At 40.2% G+C, this 17,044-nt stretch overlaps 1 protein-coding gene across 19 annotated transcripts in view; it reads left to right on the top strand.

The window, feature by feature from the left end:
* MROH8 (maestro heat like repeat family member 8) overlaps positions 1–17,044 on the top strand; it is a 58,990-nt gene that overhangs the window by 3,525 nt on the left and 38,421 nt on the right. For 14 of the 19 annotated variants that reach the window (XR_012018552.1, XR_012018553.1, XM_072800946.1 and 11 more), the window contains exons 2-6: positions 2,552–2,673; positions 4,855–5,000; positions 8,013–8,135; positions 14,860–14,939; positions 15,709–15,853. Coding sequence is in view for 17 of the 19 variants with exons in the window: in XM_072800946.1 (XP_072657047.1) it covers positions 2,552–2,673; positions 4,855–5,000; positions 8,013–8,135; positions 14,860–14,939; positions 15,709–15,853 (616 nt within the window). In the remaining 2 variants the exon portion in view is untranslated. Of the gene's footprint in view, positions 1–538; positions 642–2,551; positions 2,674–4,854; positions 5,001–8,012; positions 8,136–14,859; positions 14,940–15,708; positions 15,854–17,044 lie in introns of all 19 variants that reach the window. The other 5 variants (XM_072800960.1, XM_072800961.1, XM_072800952.1 and 2 more) reach the window with 5 other exon arrangements.

The raw sequence follows: 17,044 nt of genomic DNA, 5'->3' as shown, positions 1-17,044 counted from the left end.
GTACATAGGAAGAAGCTCAAACTTTATCAGTTTGGAGTTTTTTCCCCCAAAATTGTTTTATTTACTATTGACTAAGTGAAAAAACAATATTTATAATACATAAATGAAGAAAAAAGAATGATACAGTGAAATTATGTACTTGCTATCCTATTAAAGAAAGCACAGGAGTTCCTGGGGGACTTAGTCACTTAAGCATCCAACTCTTGATTTCAGCTCAGATCCTTCTCTCAAGAGTCGTGAATTCAAGCCCTGCGTGGGGCTTCACACTGGGATTGGAGCCTACTTTAAAAAAAAGAAGAAGAAGAAGAACATAACCATTTTTTAAGTCCCTTTTCTAGTCTTACCCATTCTATCACCTTCTCCCCCCACTCAAAGACCCCTATCCTGAAGTTTATAGATTATATTGTTTCCTTGCTTTTCTTTATAGTTTTACTGTGTTTATAACTTCAAATAGTATTTGTTTACTTTTACATTTTCTTAACTTTATATAAATGGAATTTACTGCGTATTTTTTCTGTGACTTTCTTTTTTCTCTCAGCATTGTAAGATTTATCTGTATTGCTGTGGATAGCTAGGACTCATTCATTTGCACTACTGTATGGCACTTTATTGGATGAATCACCACAGTTATTCTACTGTTGGTAAGCCATTGTGTGTCTCTAGTTTTTTGCTATGATGACTACTGCTGTGAAGTTTCTTGTATATATTCCTAATGCATATGGGTAACAGTTTTACTGGACTACATCCCTTGGAGTAAAATAGTGAGTCATGATATAGGCACATTTGCAACTTTACTAGATAATGCCAAATTATTTCCAAAATGGTTGCACCAATTTACACTGTGATTTATAAGAGTTCTTTGCTCCACATCTTTGTCAATATTTACTACTCACGCCAGTGTTAAAAAAAAAAAATCAGGTAGTATAAAAGTTTAAAAAAATTCCACTCCACGGACATTTGGTTTGAATACCAAAAGAGGGACGCCTGAGTGGCTCAGCAGTTGAGCATCTTCCTTTGGCTCAGGGTGTGATCCTGGAGTCCCGGGATTGAGTCCCACATCAGGCTCCCTGCATGGAGCCTGCTTCTCCATCTGTCTCTGCCTCTTTCTCTGCGTCGCTCATGAATAAATAAATAAAATCTTTTTTAAAAATGAATACCAAAAGATTTTCTACATGTATCCCAACACTTATGTGTATCTGTGTGTCTGTATGTACTCACACACCGTTTACATACATTGTTTGACAACTTGCTTCTTTCATTCATTAATACATGCTAAACATTCAGCAAATAAAGATCTATTCACTCACTCAACCAATATTTATTGAGGATTACCATATGCCAGGCATTCTGGTCTCTTAGAATATATTCATGAACAAAGTAGCCACAGATCTTTGCCTTCATGGAGCTTGCATTTTAGCAGGAAGAAACAGACGATAAACAATAATCAAAAATAGGTAAATGATATATTAGAAAGTATTGTGTGCTATAGAAACAAGAAAAAGGGGATCCCTGGGTGGCTCAGCAGTTTAGCGCCTGCCTTTGGCCCAGGGCGCGATCCTGGAGTCCCGGGATCGAGTCCCACATTGGGCTCCCGGCGTGGAGCCTGCTTCTCCCTCCTCCTGTGTCTCTGCCTCTCTCTCTCTCTATGTCTATCATAAATAAATAAATCTTAAAAAAAATAAATGTTTAAAAAAAAAGAAACAAGAAAAAGTAGGAAAGGGTAAGGGAAGTTAGGGGAAGGGGGTATTCTACCTTAGTTTATTTTAACAGCAACATAGTATTTCTTACCAATCCATTCATGTCCCATGAGACTGACAGTATGCTAGGTGCTGGGAATTCAACCATTACCATGTAGACAAGGTTTCTCCCCTCATGGAGATTATAATCTGATGAAAGATAGTCAACAAATACAAATGAACTTGATAACTATAGATAATGGTTAAATACTATGAAAAAAAAATAAGAAAACAACTGTAGAACTGGGGTAGAGAAAGGCTACCTAACCTAGACTGATGATCAATAAATGCTTCTCTGAAAAGGTGACATTTAAGCTTTCTCTTGAGCGACGAGACAGAAGCAATCCTAAAATACTAATATTTCTTGACAAACCATAAGAGATTTTTTTAAAGATTTTATTTATTTATGAGAGACACACAGAGAGGAGAGAGAGAAGCAGAGGGAGAAGCAGGCTCCATGCAGGGAGCCTGATGCAGGACCCGATCCTGGGTCTCCAGGATCAGGCCCTGGACTGAAGACAGTGCTAAACCGCTGAGCCACCCAGGCTGCCCACCATAGAGATTCTTAACTATAGGTCACAAACTAAGGGTTGATGGAGGAGAGAGAGGTGGAGGGTAGGGTAACTGGGTGATGGGCACTAAGGAGGGCACTCGATGTAATTAATGAGCACTGGGTGTTATATGCAACTGATGAATCACTAGATTCTACCTCTGAAAATAATAACACACTATATGTTAATTGATTTTAAATTAAATAAATAAGTAAAATTAAGAAAATAAAATACTAATATTTCTAATCCCCTCTTCATTCCTAGGATCTGTAGTCAGGAAGAAGTAGTGATCCCTTGTGATTCTGACAATGACTCAGGAAGTGTGGATTTGCAGCTGAGCAACTTAGAGGATATTAAAAAAGATCCAAGTAGCCTTGAACTTACAGGTAAAAAGGAGAAAGGATTCTTTTTTTTAAGGAGGGAGGTGGGGAAAAGGGAATCTCTGATCAAGTCAAGTTGCTGGATGAGAGAGAGCCCTCAACTAGACTTTGACGGTAAATTTGGTCCCTGAGTATAAGACCTTGGAATATGATTGGCACAGTGAGATAAAATATATTTATCTAGACATATAGGAAACTGAGATAGATAATCCTGCAGACTTGCACAGAGCCTAAGTACTAGGATACCAGAAGCAAAAGGTGGCTGTGGGTGGACCCTTGATTGGGCTACAGAATATCTCTCATTCATTCAACAAACATTTACTGAGTACCGGTGACTGCATATACAGCAATGAACAAGACCAACATGGTCCCTGCCCTTAGAATTTGCTGAAAAGGACCAAAATAAGTAAAGAAATCACGAATTGTACTTAATACTGTGAATGAATTATACAAGGAGCTAAGACAAAAAATAAGGGAGATGGGAACCTATTTTAAGTCGTGGTTGCCAGAGAACACCTGTTTAAGATGGTGCTGTTTAAACCTAAAGGAGGCCTCAGGGATATGAAAAAGCAACCCATGGGAGAAGCAGAGGAAAGAACATTCCAGGTAGATATAAGAGCATACACATGAGACAGGAAAGACTATTTAAGGAACTACATTTATCCATTTCTCTACTCATTCAACAAATATTTATCAAAGCCTACTATGCCATAAACACTAACTGCTACAGATTTAGTAATAACAGAACAGATACAATGTACTTGTAGATAAATGATTGGAACTTATTTTAATATGGGTGATTGGGAATGGGGATAGGGAGCAAATATAAAGATATAAAGAGTTTTTTTAAAAAAAATTTTATTTATTCATGAGAGACACAGAGAGGGAGAAGCAGGCTCCATGCAGGGAGCCTGATGTGGGACTCGATCCTGGAACTCCAGGATCATGCCCTGAGCCAAAGGCAGATGCTTAACTCCTGAGCCACCCAGGTGTCCCTAAAGAAGTTTTTTAGCAGCCAAGAGGATACTTGGTCAAAATAGACAAAGAGGGGATTCAAGAAAGGCATCCTGGAGCAAAGTCCTGAAGGATGAGTAGGAGCTACCTAGGCAAAGGAGGTAGGAAGAAGGGAAGGTGGGGAAGAAGGAGAAACATGCAAGGAGAAGCATGAGAGGTGAATGAGAACAAGGCTTCTAGTGCATGAGAAGAATGTGACAATGCAGAATAGGCCATAATTCAGAAGACCAAAAAGGGTACAAAAGTGGAGTGGTAAAAACCCTCAGACGATGGGTGTGTTAAGGGGAAAATAGTAAGACTGTTTCCCCAATAAGAGTAAAGGATTTGGTTTGGGGAAGCAGAGGAGGTAAAGATGTAAAGCTATATGAAGAGGAAAACGATGCCACCATAATTATTGTCACTCAACGAAAGAACAATATTTACTAACACTTCCTTGGTGCTAGCTCTGTATCAACCAAATGAAGTAGGTTCTGTTATCATCCTATTTTAGAAATGAAGAAATAGGCCAAGAAAAAGTAAGATCACACAAGGTCAGAATGCTAGAAAGAAGCAGAGCAAGGATCCAAGACTAGGCAGACCAACTCCAGAACCTGTGCTCTTAAACAAAGTATATCCTAGGTCTGGAAGGAGATACCTCAAGTACCTACTGCAGGGAAGAGATCAGCAAAGGGCTGCTACTAGATTTTAAGCTCTTGTCACTACAGAGTCCTTGAGTTTTGTATTTAATAATATCTCTCATGTAAGTGCTTACTCTGGACCACATACTGAGATGTCTTTTTATTCATTACCTCACTTAATCCTTGTGATAACCTTGTTTTACAGGTGAAGAAACTAAGGTTCTAAGAGGCAAACTAACTTGATAAAGGTCATACAACTGATAAAGGGTAAAGCCAGGATTCACATTAGTCTCAGATTGAGATGTCCATGCTCTTCACCACTCTACTATAGCTCAGTATTAAAGATATTTGTAGTTTAGGAGGCCCTAAGAGTACACTGAATTTGTCATTGGGAAGACAGACTTGGAGTGTGGAAGGGACTTGGTCAAGGTTGCAGAGCAGATAGTAAAGATAAGACCAGGGCACGTCTATCCTGACATCTGGTGGATCCCTGCACTAGACTATAAAACTCTGTGTAGTACGTAGGTGTCATCTGCTGTGTTTCTTTTGGTATTAGACTCCGACATCTTTGACATCACTGGACTCTCTCAAGAATCGTTCATAGATAGCTTCAGACACCTGACCCAACAGGGCCCCGTCAGTGAGGCCAATGTTGAGAGGCTGATCCAGTCTATCCAGGAGGTTTTTAATGGTGAGCTACAGGTATGTACAAGGAGTCTTACTGAGTCAGCCAACATATTCCTCCATTTTAACAAATATTTAAACATTTGATATTGCTTTATCATATAACTAACTGGTATTATAGACTATAATATAAATTTGTTTATATTTTTATAATAAACATTTATATATACTTATATAGTGTATTTATATTTATAAAAACTATAGAGGAAAAAAAAAAACTATAGGGGAATCCCTGGGTGGCTCAGTGGTTTAGCGCCTGCCTTCAGCCCAGGGGCTGATCCTGGAGACCCAGGATCAAGTCCCACATCGGGCTTCCTACATGGAGCCTGCTTCTCCCTCTGCCTATGTCTCTGCCTCCTCCCCACCCCCCCCTTTCTCTCATGAATAAATAAATAAAATCTTTAAAAAGTGCTTAAAAACTATAAAACTCCTATTAAAATAAGGAAAAGAAAAAGAAAAATGAATCTTCTCATATTCACTCTCCTGAGATAACTAATGTTAACATTTTGGCATATATTTTTTCAGACTTTTTCTTCTGTACATACAAATGCATGTAATTATAGAAAAATAAACATCAGAGATGGTAGGAGGAAAAAAGTTTTCTAGGTGAATAGGTATAGATCTATATTACCCTACTTTAAACATTTTATTTATTTATTTGTAGAGACACAGAGAGAGAGGCAGAGACACAGGCAGAGGGAGAAGCAGGCTCCAGGCAGGGAGCTCGATGTGGGACTCGATCCCGTGTCTCCGGGATCATGCCCCGGGCTGGAGGCAGCGCCAAACCCGCTGAGCCACCAGGGCTGCCCTATATTATCCTACTTTAATACAATATTTTGTTTAGCAAAACATTCATTCATTCATTTACTCTGTGAAAGCAAGTAACAGAAGAATTTATCTTAGCCTGGGGGCAAGGGAAGCATTTCTGAGGAAGGAACGCTTGATATCAGATCTGAGGAATGGATAGGAGAAACTAAGAGAAGTTAGAACTAGAGAAACTATTCCAGAAATAGGACATGTTATGTTTAACAACCTTGAGGCAGAAAGGAGCAGAGCTATTTGATGAACTCACAGAAGCCTGGTATGTTTAAATGATAGTGTCAGAGATGTCTGTCCTTTGTCAACCGACACTTGGGTTGTTTCCATATCTTGGTTATTGTGAATAATGTTGCAGTGAATATGAGAGTGCACAGATCTCTTTGAGATCCAGATTTCATTTCCTTTGGATATATATACACAGATGTTTATAGTTTGGGGGAAATTCATGAAGCCTTACATTTTCTCTATGTATAATGGTAATACTTTTTTTTTTTTTTTCAAAAAACACCTAAAGCCAGAATGTTAGTCTATCACTTTTGACTCAGACTTTTCTTTACACTTCACATCAGCAGGGCTTTATAAAGCATTTCTTTGTAAGTAATAAAGGGCTGGGATTGCTGCAGTGAATTGAAAAAAAGAAAATCCATTCCCTGCCTTGACCTGAATCCACCATCAGGCAGGAAAAAAGAAGGTAGTTTTGTCAGAGTATCACAAATACTATGTTAGCAATATACACATGTGCTTTGTGGATACTCTTAGGAAGGGTACCCGTTGCTGCTTCAGGAGAAAATGCATTTTCCTAGTCTTAAAGAATGCGTAGAGTTTAGTCAGTAAACAAAATAAGTATAGAAAATTCAGAAGGTAAAAAGGCCCAGAACCGAGAAAGGGCAGTATAAAAGTTAATATGTCTAAGGCTCAAAATGTTGCAGGGCAAGGCAGGAGATGAATTTAAAGAGGTTAGCTGGAGTCACGTTGAGAGGGCCTTGACCTCCATGGGTGCAACTGCAATATATTTTGATAGAGAGTTACCTGATCAAGTTTGCACTAAATAAAGATGAATCTGGTGATAGCCGGAGGAATAGATTGGAGGGGGTCAAAACTGGAGCAGGGAAACTCCATGTTGGATTATTATAGTAATGTAGAGAAAGAATTAGGGTATGAAGTCAGCTTCTGGCTGTATGTATTGCTACTTGCTGTCCAGAGAGCTTATACCTGTTTATACTAGATACAGGCTGGCGGAGAAAGATGAGAAGAAATTTTCTCGAGATTGTGGAATTATTATTATTTTTTAAAGATTTTATTTATTTATTCATGAGAGACAGAGAGAGAGGCAGAGACACAGGCAGAGGGAGAAGCAGGCTCCATGCAGGGAGCCCGATGTGGGACTCGATCCTGGATCCCAGGATCACGCCCTGGGCCAAATGCAGACGCTCAAGTGCTGAGCCACCCAGGTGTCCCAAGATTGTGGAATTATTGATGTCTTTTATTGTCTTCATATGTTTTTTTCAGTTTCTATGATAAATAGATATTGTTTTTATAATCAGAAAAAGAGTAATACAAAAGATTTCATTCTTCAAATAAAAACTTGCATTTTATTTTATTTTGTTTTATTTTATTTTATTTTAAAGATTTTATTTATTCATGAGAGACACAGAGAGAGAGAAGCGGAGACACAGGCAAAGGGAGAAACAGGCTCCATGCAGGAAGCCTGATATGGGACTCCATCCTGGGACCCTGGGATCACATCCTGAGCCAAAGGCAGACACTCAACCGCTGAGCCACCCAGGCATCCCAAGAACTTGCATTTTAATAGGGAACCTTAAAGACTCAAAATAATCTTTAATGATATCAAGAGACCTAGAATGACCATATCAAAGCTCATCTTTAGGAAGTTTAATCAGACAGCAGTATATAAATAGGATGGGTAGTGGGGGAAGCAAAGACTAAAGGTGGGAGAGCCATCATGGAGCAGTTAGTAACCTAGCATTTAATCTAGCTGAAAGGAAAAACAAAGTTGCAAACAGGCAGGTCAAGTAGATGAGGAATTCCATTCCCCTGTAATTTATTCACTCCTTTTAATAAAAAACTGATACCAGATTGAATGAGATGTCAGATGTTTGTAATATTACAGGAAAGTTCTTAAAAGCTCTCTAAATTATCAAATGAGATTATAATATATAATTGTGTTTTTTCATTTTTCCACAAATTCAGAGTGAATTTGAGAAGCTGACATTCCTAAGATCTTTGTCCTCTCTCAGCCAAACCTTACCTTACGATGAAACCACAGAATCATTCATTCACAGCCACATAACAGACATTGTGCATGTGCTAAATGTAAGTATTGTGACCTTATCACAAATGATCAGGACCACACAAACTCAATGACTTGACTAACAAATGTTTTAGTGGCTTCCTATATATTGTCAGTTCCTTTGGCCTCTTCTCCTATCAGTATCTGTGCATGGAGGAGAAATATGCAGGAGTACTCCACAAATATAATCACCTTTGAAAAAAAACTAAAAGATAAGTAGAAAGGAAGAGAAATAGCATTTAAATTTCTCAGTAAGAACAATGCTGCATTCTCATTAATGAAGCCATAGTTGTGAGGCAAACTATATAATCCAGTGCCTGAATTCAGGTGCCAGTTCTGCCTCTTTCCAGCTGTGTGACTTTGGGAAGCTATGTAACTTCTCAGTGCCTCTGCTTCCTCATCTACAAAATAAGAATATCTGTATCCTTCACAGAGCTATTGAGATAATATATAAATGTAATAACAATAAGTAATAATAAAAAGAAATAAGAAATAAACGTAAGCCATGGAGCATGATACCTGACACATATTTTACATAAAGGAACATGGTTATATTCTGTTTTTTTTTTAAGATTTTATTTATTCATGAGAGACACAGAGAGAGAGAGAGGGAGAGAGAGAGAGGCAGAGACACAGGCAGAGGGAGAAGCAGGTTCCACGCAGGGAGCCTGATGTGGGACTCGATCCCAGGACTCCAGGATCACACACTGAGCCAAAGGCAGACACCTAACTGCTGAGCCACCTGTTTATATTCTTTTTATTGTTATGTTTGTACTTAACTCCAGCCCCACTCTGCCATTATCTCATTCATTCATTGTCTTATTAAGTGCCTGACTGTTCCAGGCAGTGTCTGGGAATTGGGCCTACAAAGATAAGACAGGATCCCTGTTCCTGAAGCCAGGCAAGATGTAGTCAAGGGTCACAGAGACTATGACAAGTTTAAACAGCTGTAGTGAAAGTACAGAGGAGTGAGTGAGAAGTTGATTCCATGTCAAAAGATCCAGAAGGGCTTTAAAAAGGATGTGATACATTTAAGCAGTGTTTAATTTTTTGATGCTTTCATTTTCTCATCTGTAAAATATCCCCTTCAGTCTCTCTGAAGCTCTAAAATCCTGAATCTAAGATTTCTTAGACACTCCAAGAAAATGAACAGTTTTTTTCAGCCCACAGGTCCATAAGACTGATTAGACTGATGATTAGTTTTCAGAATTGAAGGCTAACCAGCTAACAGATTTGTTAAGCAATAGGCAATTATTAAGGATCTTCTCTATCTAGAACACTGTGGGGCTTCAATAAAGAATACAAATTTCATGGAAGTGTTAATGCTTGCCCTCTCAAGAGTTTATAATCCATTTGGAAGTGACCCTACCTCATAAATAGGTTGAGAACTGATCCAAATAATATATCAAGAAGAACAGGATGATGTGCAGATTTAAGGACAAATACAACTCTCTACTTGGCTACACTCCATGGAAAGAGGGATATAGGCAGCCATAGGACCCAACCAAATGTTGTGACTCCAAAATCTCACTTCCACAATAATTGGCAGCAGTGGGTTGCCACCTGGTTCAACCAGCCAGCTCAGAGGATCCACAAATACAAGTCCCAAACACCAAATGTACACTGAATTTACCCATACTCTGCATTTAAATCTGTCCAGCCAGGAGTAAAATACCCACTGTCTGGTAGCAACCAAAACTGGAGCTAGCAAGAGTTACAGCCTAGAAGAGTTAAAGGTAGTTGGTGTCCATCAGAGAATTGCACAGATCGTTACATCACTGGACAAGTCTACAAAATCCCCGTGAGCCCACGTATAGAGAGTATAGCTCCCAACAACCAAGAGAAGAGGCACTTCTTCTGAGTAACCTACAAGGAGGGGAAAGCAGGGCAATTATAAGGAAAGAAGAATTATAAGGCATTTGCCTGTCTTCTCATGACCTATGCCAACACATGCCTCCTTAGTATCCAAATTTAAAGAACCAAAAAAGCTATGAACAGAATATGGAAAGGAAGGGGAAAAGATCTGTTATGACACTCCACCAAAGAAGATTTATAAATAAGAGTATGAAAGATGCTCCATGATAGTGATTAGGGAATGCAAATTAAAACCACAATGAGATTCAACTATACACCCACTAGAACGTTCATTAAACACTTTCCATATGATCCAGCAATTCTATTCATAGGTAAAATGAAGCATATGTCAAATAAAACATGTATACAAATGTCTATAGAAACTCCATATAATAGCTAAACACTGGAAACAACCTAGATGTCCATCAACAGCTGAATGGATAAACAAATTGTATCTCCTTACAACAGAATACTACCCAGCAATGAAAAGGAATGAACAAGGACACCTGGGTGGCTCAGTCAATTAAGTGTCTGACTCCTGATTTTAGCTCACGTCATGATCTCAGAGTCATGAGATCGAGCCCCTACATGAGGCTCTGCACTGAGCATGGAGCCTGCTTAAGATTCTCTCCCTCTCCCTCTCCCTCTCCCTCTGCATCCCCCTCCTTGCTTATGTGTGCATGTGCACACGTGCACACACTCCCTCTCTCTTAAAAAAAACAAAAAGGAATGAACTAGGGACTCTTGGGTGGCTGTCAGTTTAGCATCTGCCTTCAGCTCAGGTCACAGTCCCAGCATCCTTGTATCAGGCTTCCTGCTCAGCAAATAGCCTACTTTACCCTCTCCCTCTGCTTCTCCCCTTGCCCCCACCCCACCGCTGGCTCATAGGCTCATATTCTCACTCTGTCAAATAAGTATAATCTTTAAAAAAAAAAAAAAAAAAAAAGGAATCGGGCACCTGGGTGGCTCAGTTGGTTAAGCATCTGCCCTGAACTCAGGTCATGGTCCCAGGATCCTGGGATTTGTCCACATTGGACTCCCTGCTCAGCGGGGAGTCTGCTTCTCTCTCTGCCCTTCCCCCTGCTTGTGATCTCTCTCTCAAATAAATAAAATCTTTTTAAAAAAGAGTTAAAAAAATAAAGAAAAAGGGATGAACTATTGACACATGCTACAACTTGAATCTCAATGCTGTGTGAAAGAAACCAGACAAAGATATATGTCATATGATTCTATTTATATAAAATTCTGGAAAATGCAAACTTATCTAAAGTGACATCAGATCAGTAGTTACCTGAAAATAGGGGTAGAATGGGGAGGAACAGGGGTGAGAAATTACAAAGTTCGCACAAAAAAACTTTTGGGAGTATGTTCATTATCTTGGTTGTGGTGATGGTGTTTCATGGACATATACATAAGTCAAAAATCATCATACCATACACTTTAAAATATGTGCGGTTTATCTTGTGTCTTTTACCTCAAAGTCAAAAAAGCTGTAAAAATTCCATTGAGAACTTTAATAAGAAAAAAATGCAACGGCAACTAGGATACAGAGTAAAGATGACAAGATTAGCATGAAATTAATACAGATAGATCTCCTGATCTAAGCCTCGAAAGATGTGAGGGATAGGGAAGATAGAAGGGACAAGTGGGTAGGGCTGATTGGCAGATTACTACGTGGCCAGGTCAAGGCAGAATGACAGTGGAGGTGCTTTTTAGAGGCTTTTGGGGTCCAACAGCAGACAGGGGCCTTAAAATCTGCTATACTAGAATTCTAACAGAGTCAGACATGTGCTTTAGTACCTGTTAATTCTCCTCTGCCAGCTTGGGGGCCCACCCTAATTCTGTACGTGGGGTCCTCCACAAAATCCTACTACTATGTTGTTGTTTGGTAAATAAAGGTACACTTAGCATGGAACAGGCACTGGGTTATTTATGCAGCGAGGCAGGCAATGGATAAGAATGATGTTTCCAAAAGATTCTTCAGTGGTGTAGATAATAAATGCTGAAGGATTTCAAAGGATGGACAGTTCACAGTAGACTGAACTAACATGAAAAGACTGTCCAGTTGTGGTGTTGAGAGTTTGAGCTCCCTGAAGCAGAACGATGAAGAAGAAAGGGAGCTATTTTAGTAATTAGAAGACACAATTTCTAGTTCCAGTGCAGTCAAGCCCGACCTGTGTGATCTTAGACAAATCACTTAGCTTTTCTAAACCTCTAAGTCCACCTGGAAAATGGAGATAGTAATCTATGTCTGGCTTTCATTAAGGCCTTTGAGACAAAATGTCTTTTTGTTAATATTGGTTAAGATTATTCTTGGAGAAAACAAAAAAATCAACTCTGGCTTACCTAAGCTTTAAAAAAGGGCAGGGGGAATATCTCCCTTAGAATCTAAGAAGAGGGCAGCCCCAGTGCCTCAGCGGTTTAGCGCCTGCCTTCAGCCCAGGGCGTGATCTCTGGAGACGCGGGATCGAGTCCCATGTCAGGGTCCCTGCATGGAGCCTGCTTCTCCCTCTGCCTGTGTCTCTGCCTCTCTCTCTCTCTCTCTCTCTCTCTCTCTCTCTGTGTGTGTGTCTCTCATGAATAAATAAATAAAATCTTCAAGAAAAAAAAAAAAGAATCTAAGGAAGAGGTTTAACAATCAAGCCTCCAGAAGAGTATGTTCTAGGACAACTCCTGGGGTTTCGAAAGCAAGGGTAGCTCTCCTATCATGCTGACTCAAACCTCTAACAGCTCCCCATCTGTGTCCGTCACTCAGAAATTCCAGGTTCTGGAAGAAAGAATCTGATTGGCCCAGACTGGGTCTGTTCCCCACTCTTTCATCAATTGGGCATGTTTGAGGGCAGCATCAGATAGTAAGGACATGACTTCTGGGCATCCCTCTCTGTATATCCAAGGCCATTCCCAGAGGAGGGATAATTGCTGTGTTCTGGATAGTCATCCCAAGAGGTTCCTACCGCACAAATACTTTACAAACAAAAAATAGCCTCTCACTTCTAAATTCCCCAGAGTTATTAGCATACTTGTGAACAAATAATAAGTCTTTCATACCCAATTGATTGAAAAAGGGGATTGCAGGCCTGGCCTGGTGGCTTAGCTAGGAGGCACTGCTTTCATCCACATGTGAGGCCTGTTGCTGTAGGGATGGAGAGTCAGAAACCGCACAGAGCAGGCAGTAGCTATCATCATGATTGACTGGATGTAGGAAATGAATAAAGGAGAAAAAGAAATCATAAGTCCTCTCTTTCATGAGGCCTGGGAAAGAGCACTATTGGCAGGAAGGTTGGGAAGGTATGTCCTTTGGAAGGGGAAGGGAATGAACTCACATTTAACAGCAAATGAGGTTATAGCTATGCTCTTAGTGATAATGTTCATGAGATAACTAGATTTGAGTGAGTAGCCCTGGGAGACTGAAGGCAGAATGTTATGCTTTCTCCCTTCCAGACTAAAAAGCCATAAGATTAAGTGAGCTCTTTGAGGAAATAAGAAAAAACATCAGGCTACCAGCAAGATCTAAAGGGTTGGAACGTGAGAAGGGAAAGAGAAAAGTTGGAAGGGGCAAGAAAGAGAACACCATACTGTTTACTGAGCACTGCCTCCTGGACAGTAAGTTCCTGATGAGTCTTTTTGGTGGCAGGTAACAGAAATTCACTAGAGGCAGCTAAAACACAAAAGGGGAGATTTGTTGTTAGGATGAGTGAGTGTTCCCAGAATCTTGTGCAGGAAGAGCCACATGCTCCAAGAAAAAAATGAAACCAGAAAAAAACATTAAAAAAACAAAAAAAGCTTTCACATACTCAGAACTTTATCTCCATCTCTCATTTTTGCTCCTTTGTATACATTTTCATTTTTCTCTCTCTCCTTCACCTCTCTTCCCAAAATTAGCTCTATTACCTTGTCCACAGGGCACAGTGCTCCCAAATTTTAAATTTTCTGTTTTTAGTAGGCCAGCCAGACTGAGATTGAAGCTCTTGGTCTCTATTCCAGAGTGCTGAGAAAAAAATCTTTTGGCCTTGATGCCTACTCCTGTCTGGATAAGCTGTGGTTAATGGGACAGAATGACTTAACAGAAACATGGCTGTGAAGTGCTCATTCCTGTGACCCACAGGCATTTTCCAGAGAGACTGGGTAGACAATCCAGTAGGGCTTCCACTACAACCATTAACGTTTGCTATTTGTATCAACTCCCTGAGATTTATCTCTTTTCCCCCCATACAGATCAGGGAACTCAGGCACAGGGAAGTAAAATAATATATTCAGGGTCACACAGAGAGTGAGTGGCAGAGCCAGTGCCCCACCCCAGGTGCTGTCTAGCTCCAAAGCCTCTGATTTTTCCTCTCTGTCACTCTGCAGATTTTCTCAGCAAAGCAAGGCAGTTTTCCCTCTGCCACTTTGGAATTTAGACAGCTATTTCTTTCCTAGGACAAGTAGCATAATATTAGGCACTGCAGTAGACATTACTGCTTAGTCGAGGGAAGAGTTAGGATGCCTAAATTGAAAATAATCCCAGGTAATAAAAATAAGGAGTAACAGACATTAACAGGACTACAAGGAATCATGAAATTAGCTCATTAGTATTCACAACTACCCTATGATGGCAAATAGTACTGTTACCTCATTTTACAGATGAGGAAACTGAAGTACAGGGAGGGCAAATAGGTAAATAACTTGTGTCCATTCAAACAGCTAGTAAGAGGCAGAAGTGGCCTCAGACTCTGGTCCAGAGAATAAACTCCTAGCCCGGCCACTGTCCTGCTGCTGGTCCTGGGAAGCCAAGGAGCAGGATCTGATCAAGTCCCTACAGTGGTTCTTGCAGGCCCCCTACCTCTCTGATCATCTGGTCCAAGGACTTGGCACATTCTTGACTCTTTTAAACTTTTTGCCCTTTCATTGCAGATGCTGATAGAAGAGGAGCCTCTGCATTCTCTCTTCAGCTCTGTGCGCCAAGAGGTTTTTATCACCATTGCTAACCTCAGGTGATGCCCACATGCTCCCTGCCCCCTACACATGTCCTGGTTTCTCATTCAGGGCCAATACCAGAGCCAACTGACATGTTCCATATTTTTAACTTTTGCAAATTATTTATATAGTTAGAAGGGGAAGCCAAATCCATGTTTATGTGTAAGAAGTTTGATTTCATATACACTGCCATCCACATCTGAAAGACCTTATTGGAACCTCTTTGGAGTTAAGTTTTGTTCAAAATATATTCAGTGGAAAGTTACTCTCATGTATGCTTCATGACAGTAGAGTTCCACAGTCCAAAAAATTGGGAAGGGCTCCCTGCTGTTTATCTTTCTTGGAGCTTTGTATTGCACACTAACTTACTAAAGGTCCCAAGAAATCCTGTAGTTAAAAACTTTTTTAACATAGTTCAACCCACCATTTCCCAAATTAACAAACGCTCAGTAGAATATCCTTTGGAAAATCATGGTTTACTGTATTAGACGGTAGCAGGCTTTCCTCCATGGTCGAACTGGAGGAAACCCTGGATGTCACTGCGGTAACCTCTGGGGAAGGCGGGAAAGGAACAGGGGAGAAGGATAGAGGCTTTGAGCCCTGAAACTCTTCCTCCAGCCTTTTGTGAGATTTGTCTAAAAAGGCTAACAAGCATGCCCTTTGTCTCTTCCATCAGAATTATATACCAGTTAGACCACGCTTTCCTCTTGGGTAACTTTGATCCCTGCTTACCAATGTCAAATCAAACTCTTCCCAGCTTACTATTCCCAAACTGTCTTTTTTTAGTTACCAAGATATCCATTTGCTATTTGGCTCTGAAGATCGAGCTGATTTGTTCAGTCTTATCACAAAAAGTATAATCACTCTGCCCTCTGTAGAGACTCTTATCCAGCTGCAGGAAATCATGCCAAGTGGGTCCTACAACACAGAGGTAACTCCTGCTTTGGTTTAATAACTTCCTGTCGGGCAGCCCGGTGGCGCAGCGGTTTAGCACCGCCTGCAGCCCAGGGTGTGATCCTGGAGACCCAGGATCGAATCCCACATCAGGCTTCCTGCATGGACCCTGCTTCTCCCTCTGCCTGTGTCTCTGCCTCTCTCTTTGCTCTCTCTGAATGAATAAATAAATAAATCTTTAAAAAATAATAATAACTTCCTGTCATCCACAGGGTCAGCTGTTCATGGCCCTTTTGAAGAGTGCATTTGATTTTTTGGAACTAGCCAAAAATAATTTCAGCCAACTCTGGTGAATAAAATAAGCAGTTAAATTAAATAGCTTTTATCCTCCTCTTTATTTTTTCTTTTCTTTTTTTAAATTAATTAATTTGTTTTAGGGAGAGAGCCAGTGAGTCTCGATTTCACTACCATGAGATCATGACCTCAGCTGAAACCAAGAGTTGGATGCCCACCCAGGCACCCCTCTCTCTCTGTATTTTTTTTTATTTTTTATTTTTATTTATTTATTTTTAAATTTTATTTATTTATTCATGATAGACAAAGAGAGAGACAGAGAGGCAGAGACACAGGCAGAGGGAGAAGCAGGCTCCATGCAGGGAGCCCGACGTGGGACTCAATCTCAATCTCCAGGATCAGGCACTGGGCTGAAGGTGGCGCTAAACCACTGAGCCACCAGGGCTGCCCTTATTTTTATTTTTTAAAGATTATTTATTTATTTATTTGGCAGAGAGAGAAAGAGAGAGAGAGCACAAGCAGGTGGAGCAGCAGGCAGAGGGGGATAGAGAGAAGCCGACTCTCCACTGAGCAGAGAGCCAGTGACAGGGCTTGATCCCAGGACAATGGAATATTACTCAGTCATAAAAAAGAATACAATGTTGCCACTTGCAAAGATGGGGATGGAGCTAGATTATGCAAAGTGAAATAAATCCGAGATTATTTCACTCAGATGTGAAATTTAAGAAATAAAACAAATGAAAATGGTGGGGCGAGAGAGGAAAACCAAGAAACAGATGCTTAACTATAGGGAACAAACTGATGGTTACCTGAGGGGAAGTGGGTCACAGGATGGGTTAAATGGATGATGGGTATTAAGGAGGGCACTTGTGAGAAACACCAGGTATTGTACGTAAGTGATGAATCACTAAATTCTACACCTGAGACTAATATA

Source organism: Canis lupus, chromosome 26 (genome assembly GCF_048164855.1).
Source record: "Canis lupus baileyi chromosome 26, mCanLup2.hap1, whole genome shotgun sequence".
In the NCBI taxonomy this organism is placed as follows: domain Eukaryota; kingdom Metazoa; phylum Chordata; class Mammalia; order Carnivora; family Canidae; genus Canis; species Canis lupus.
This window is presented reverse-complemented; position numbering and strand designations above follow the sequence as displayed.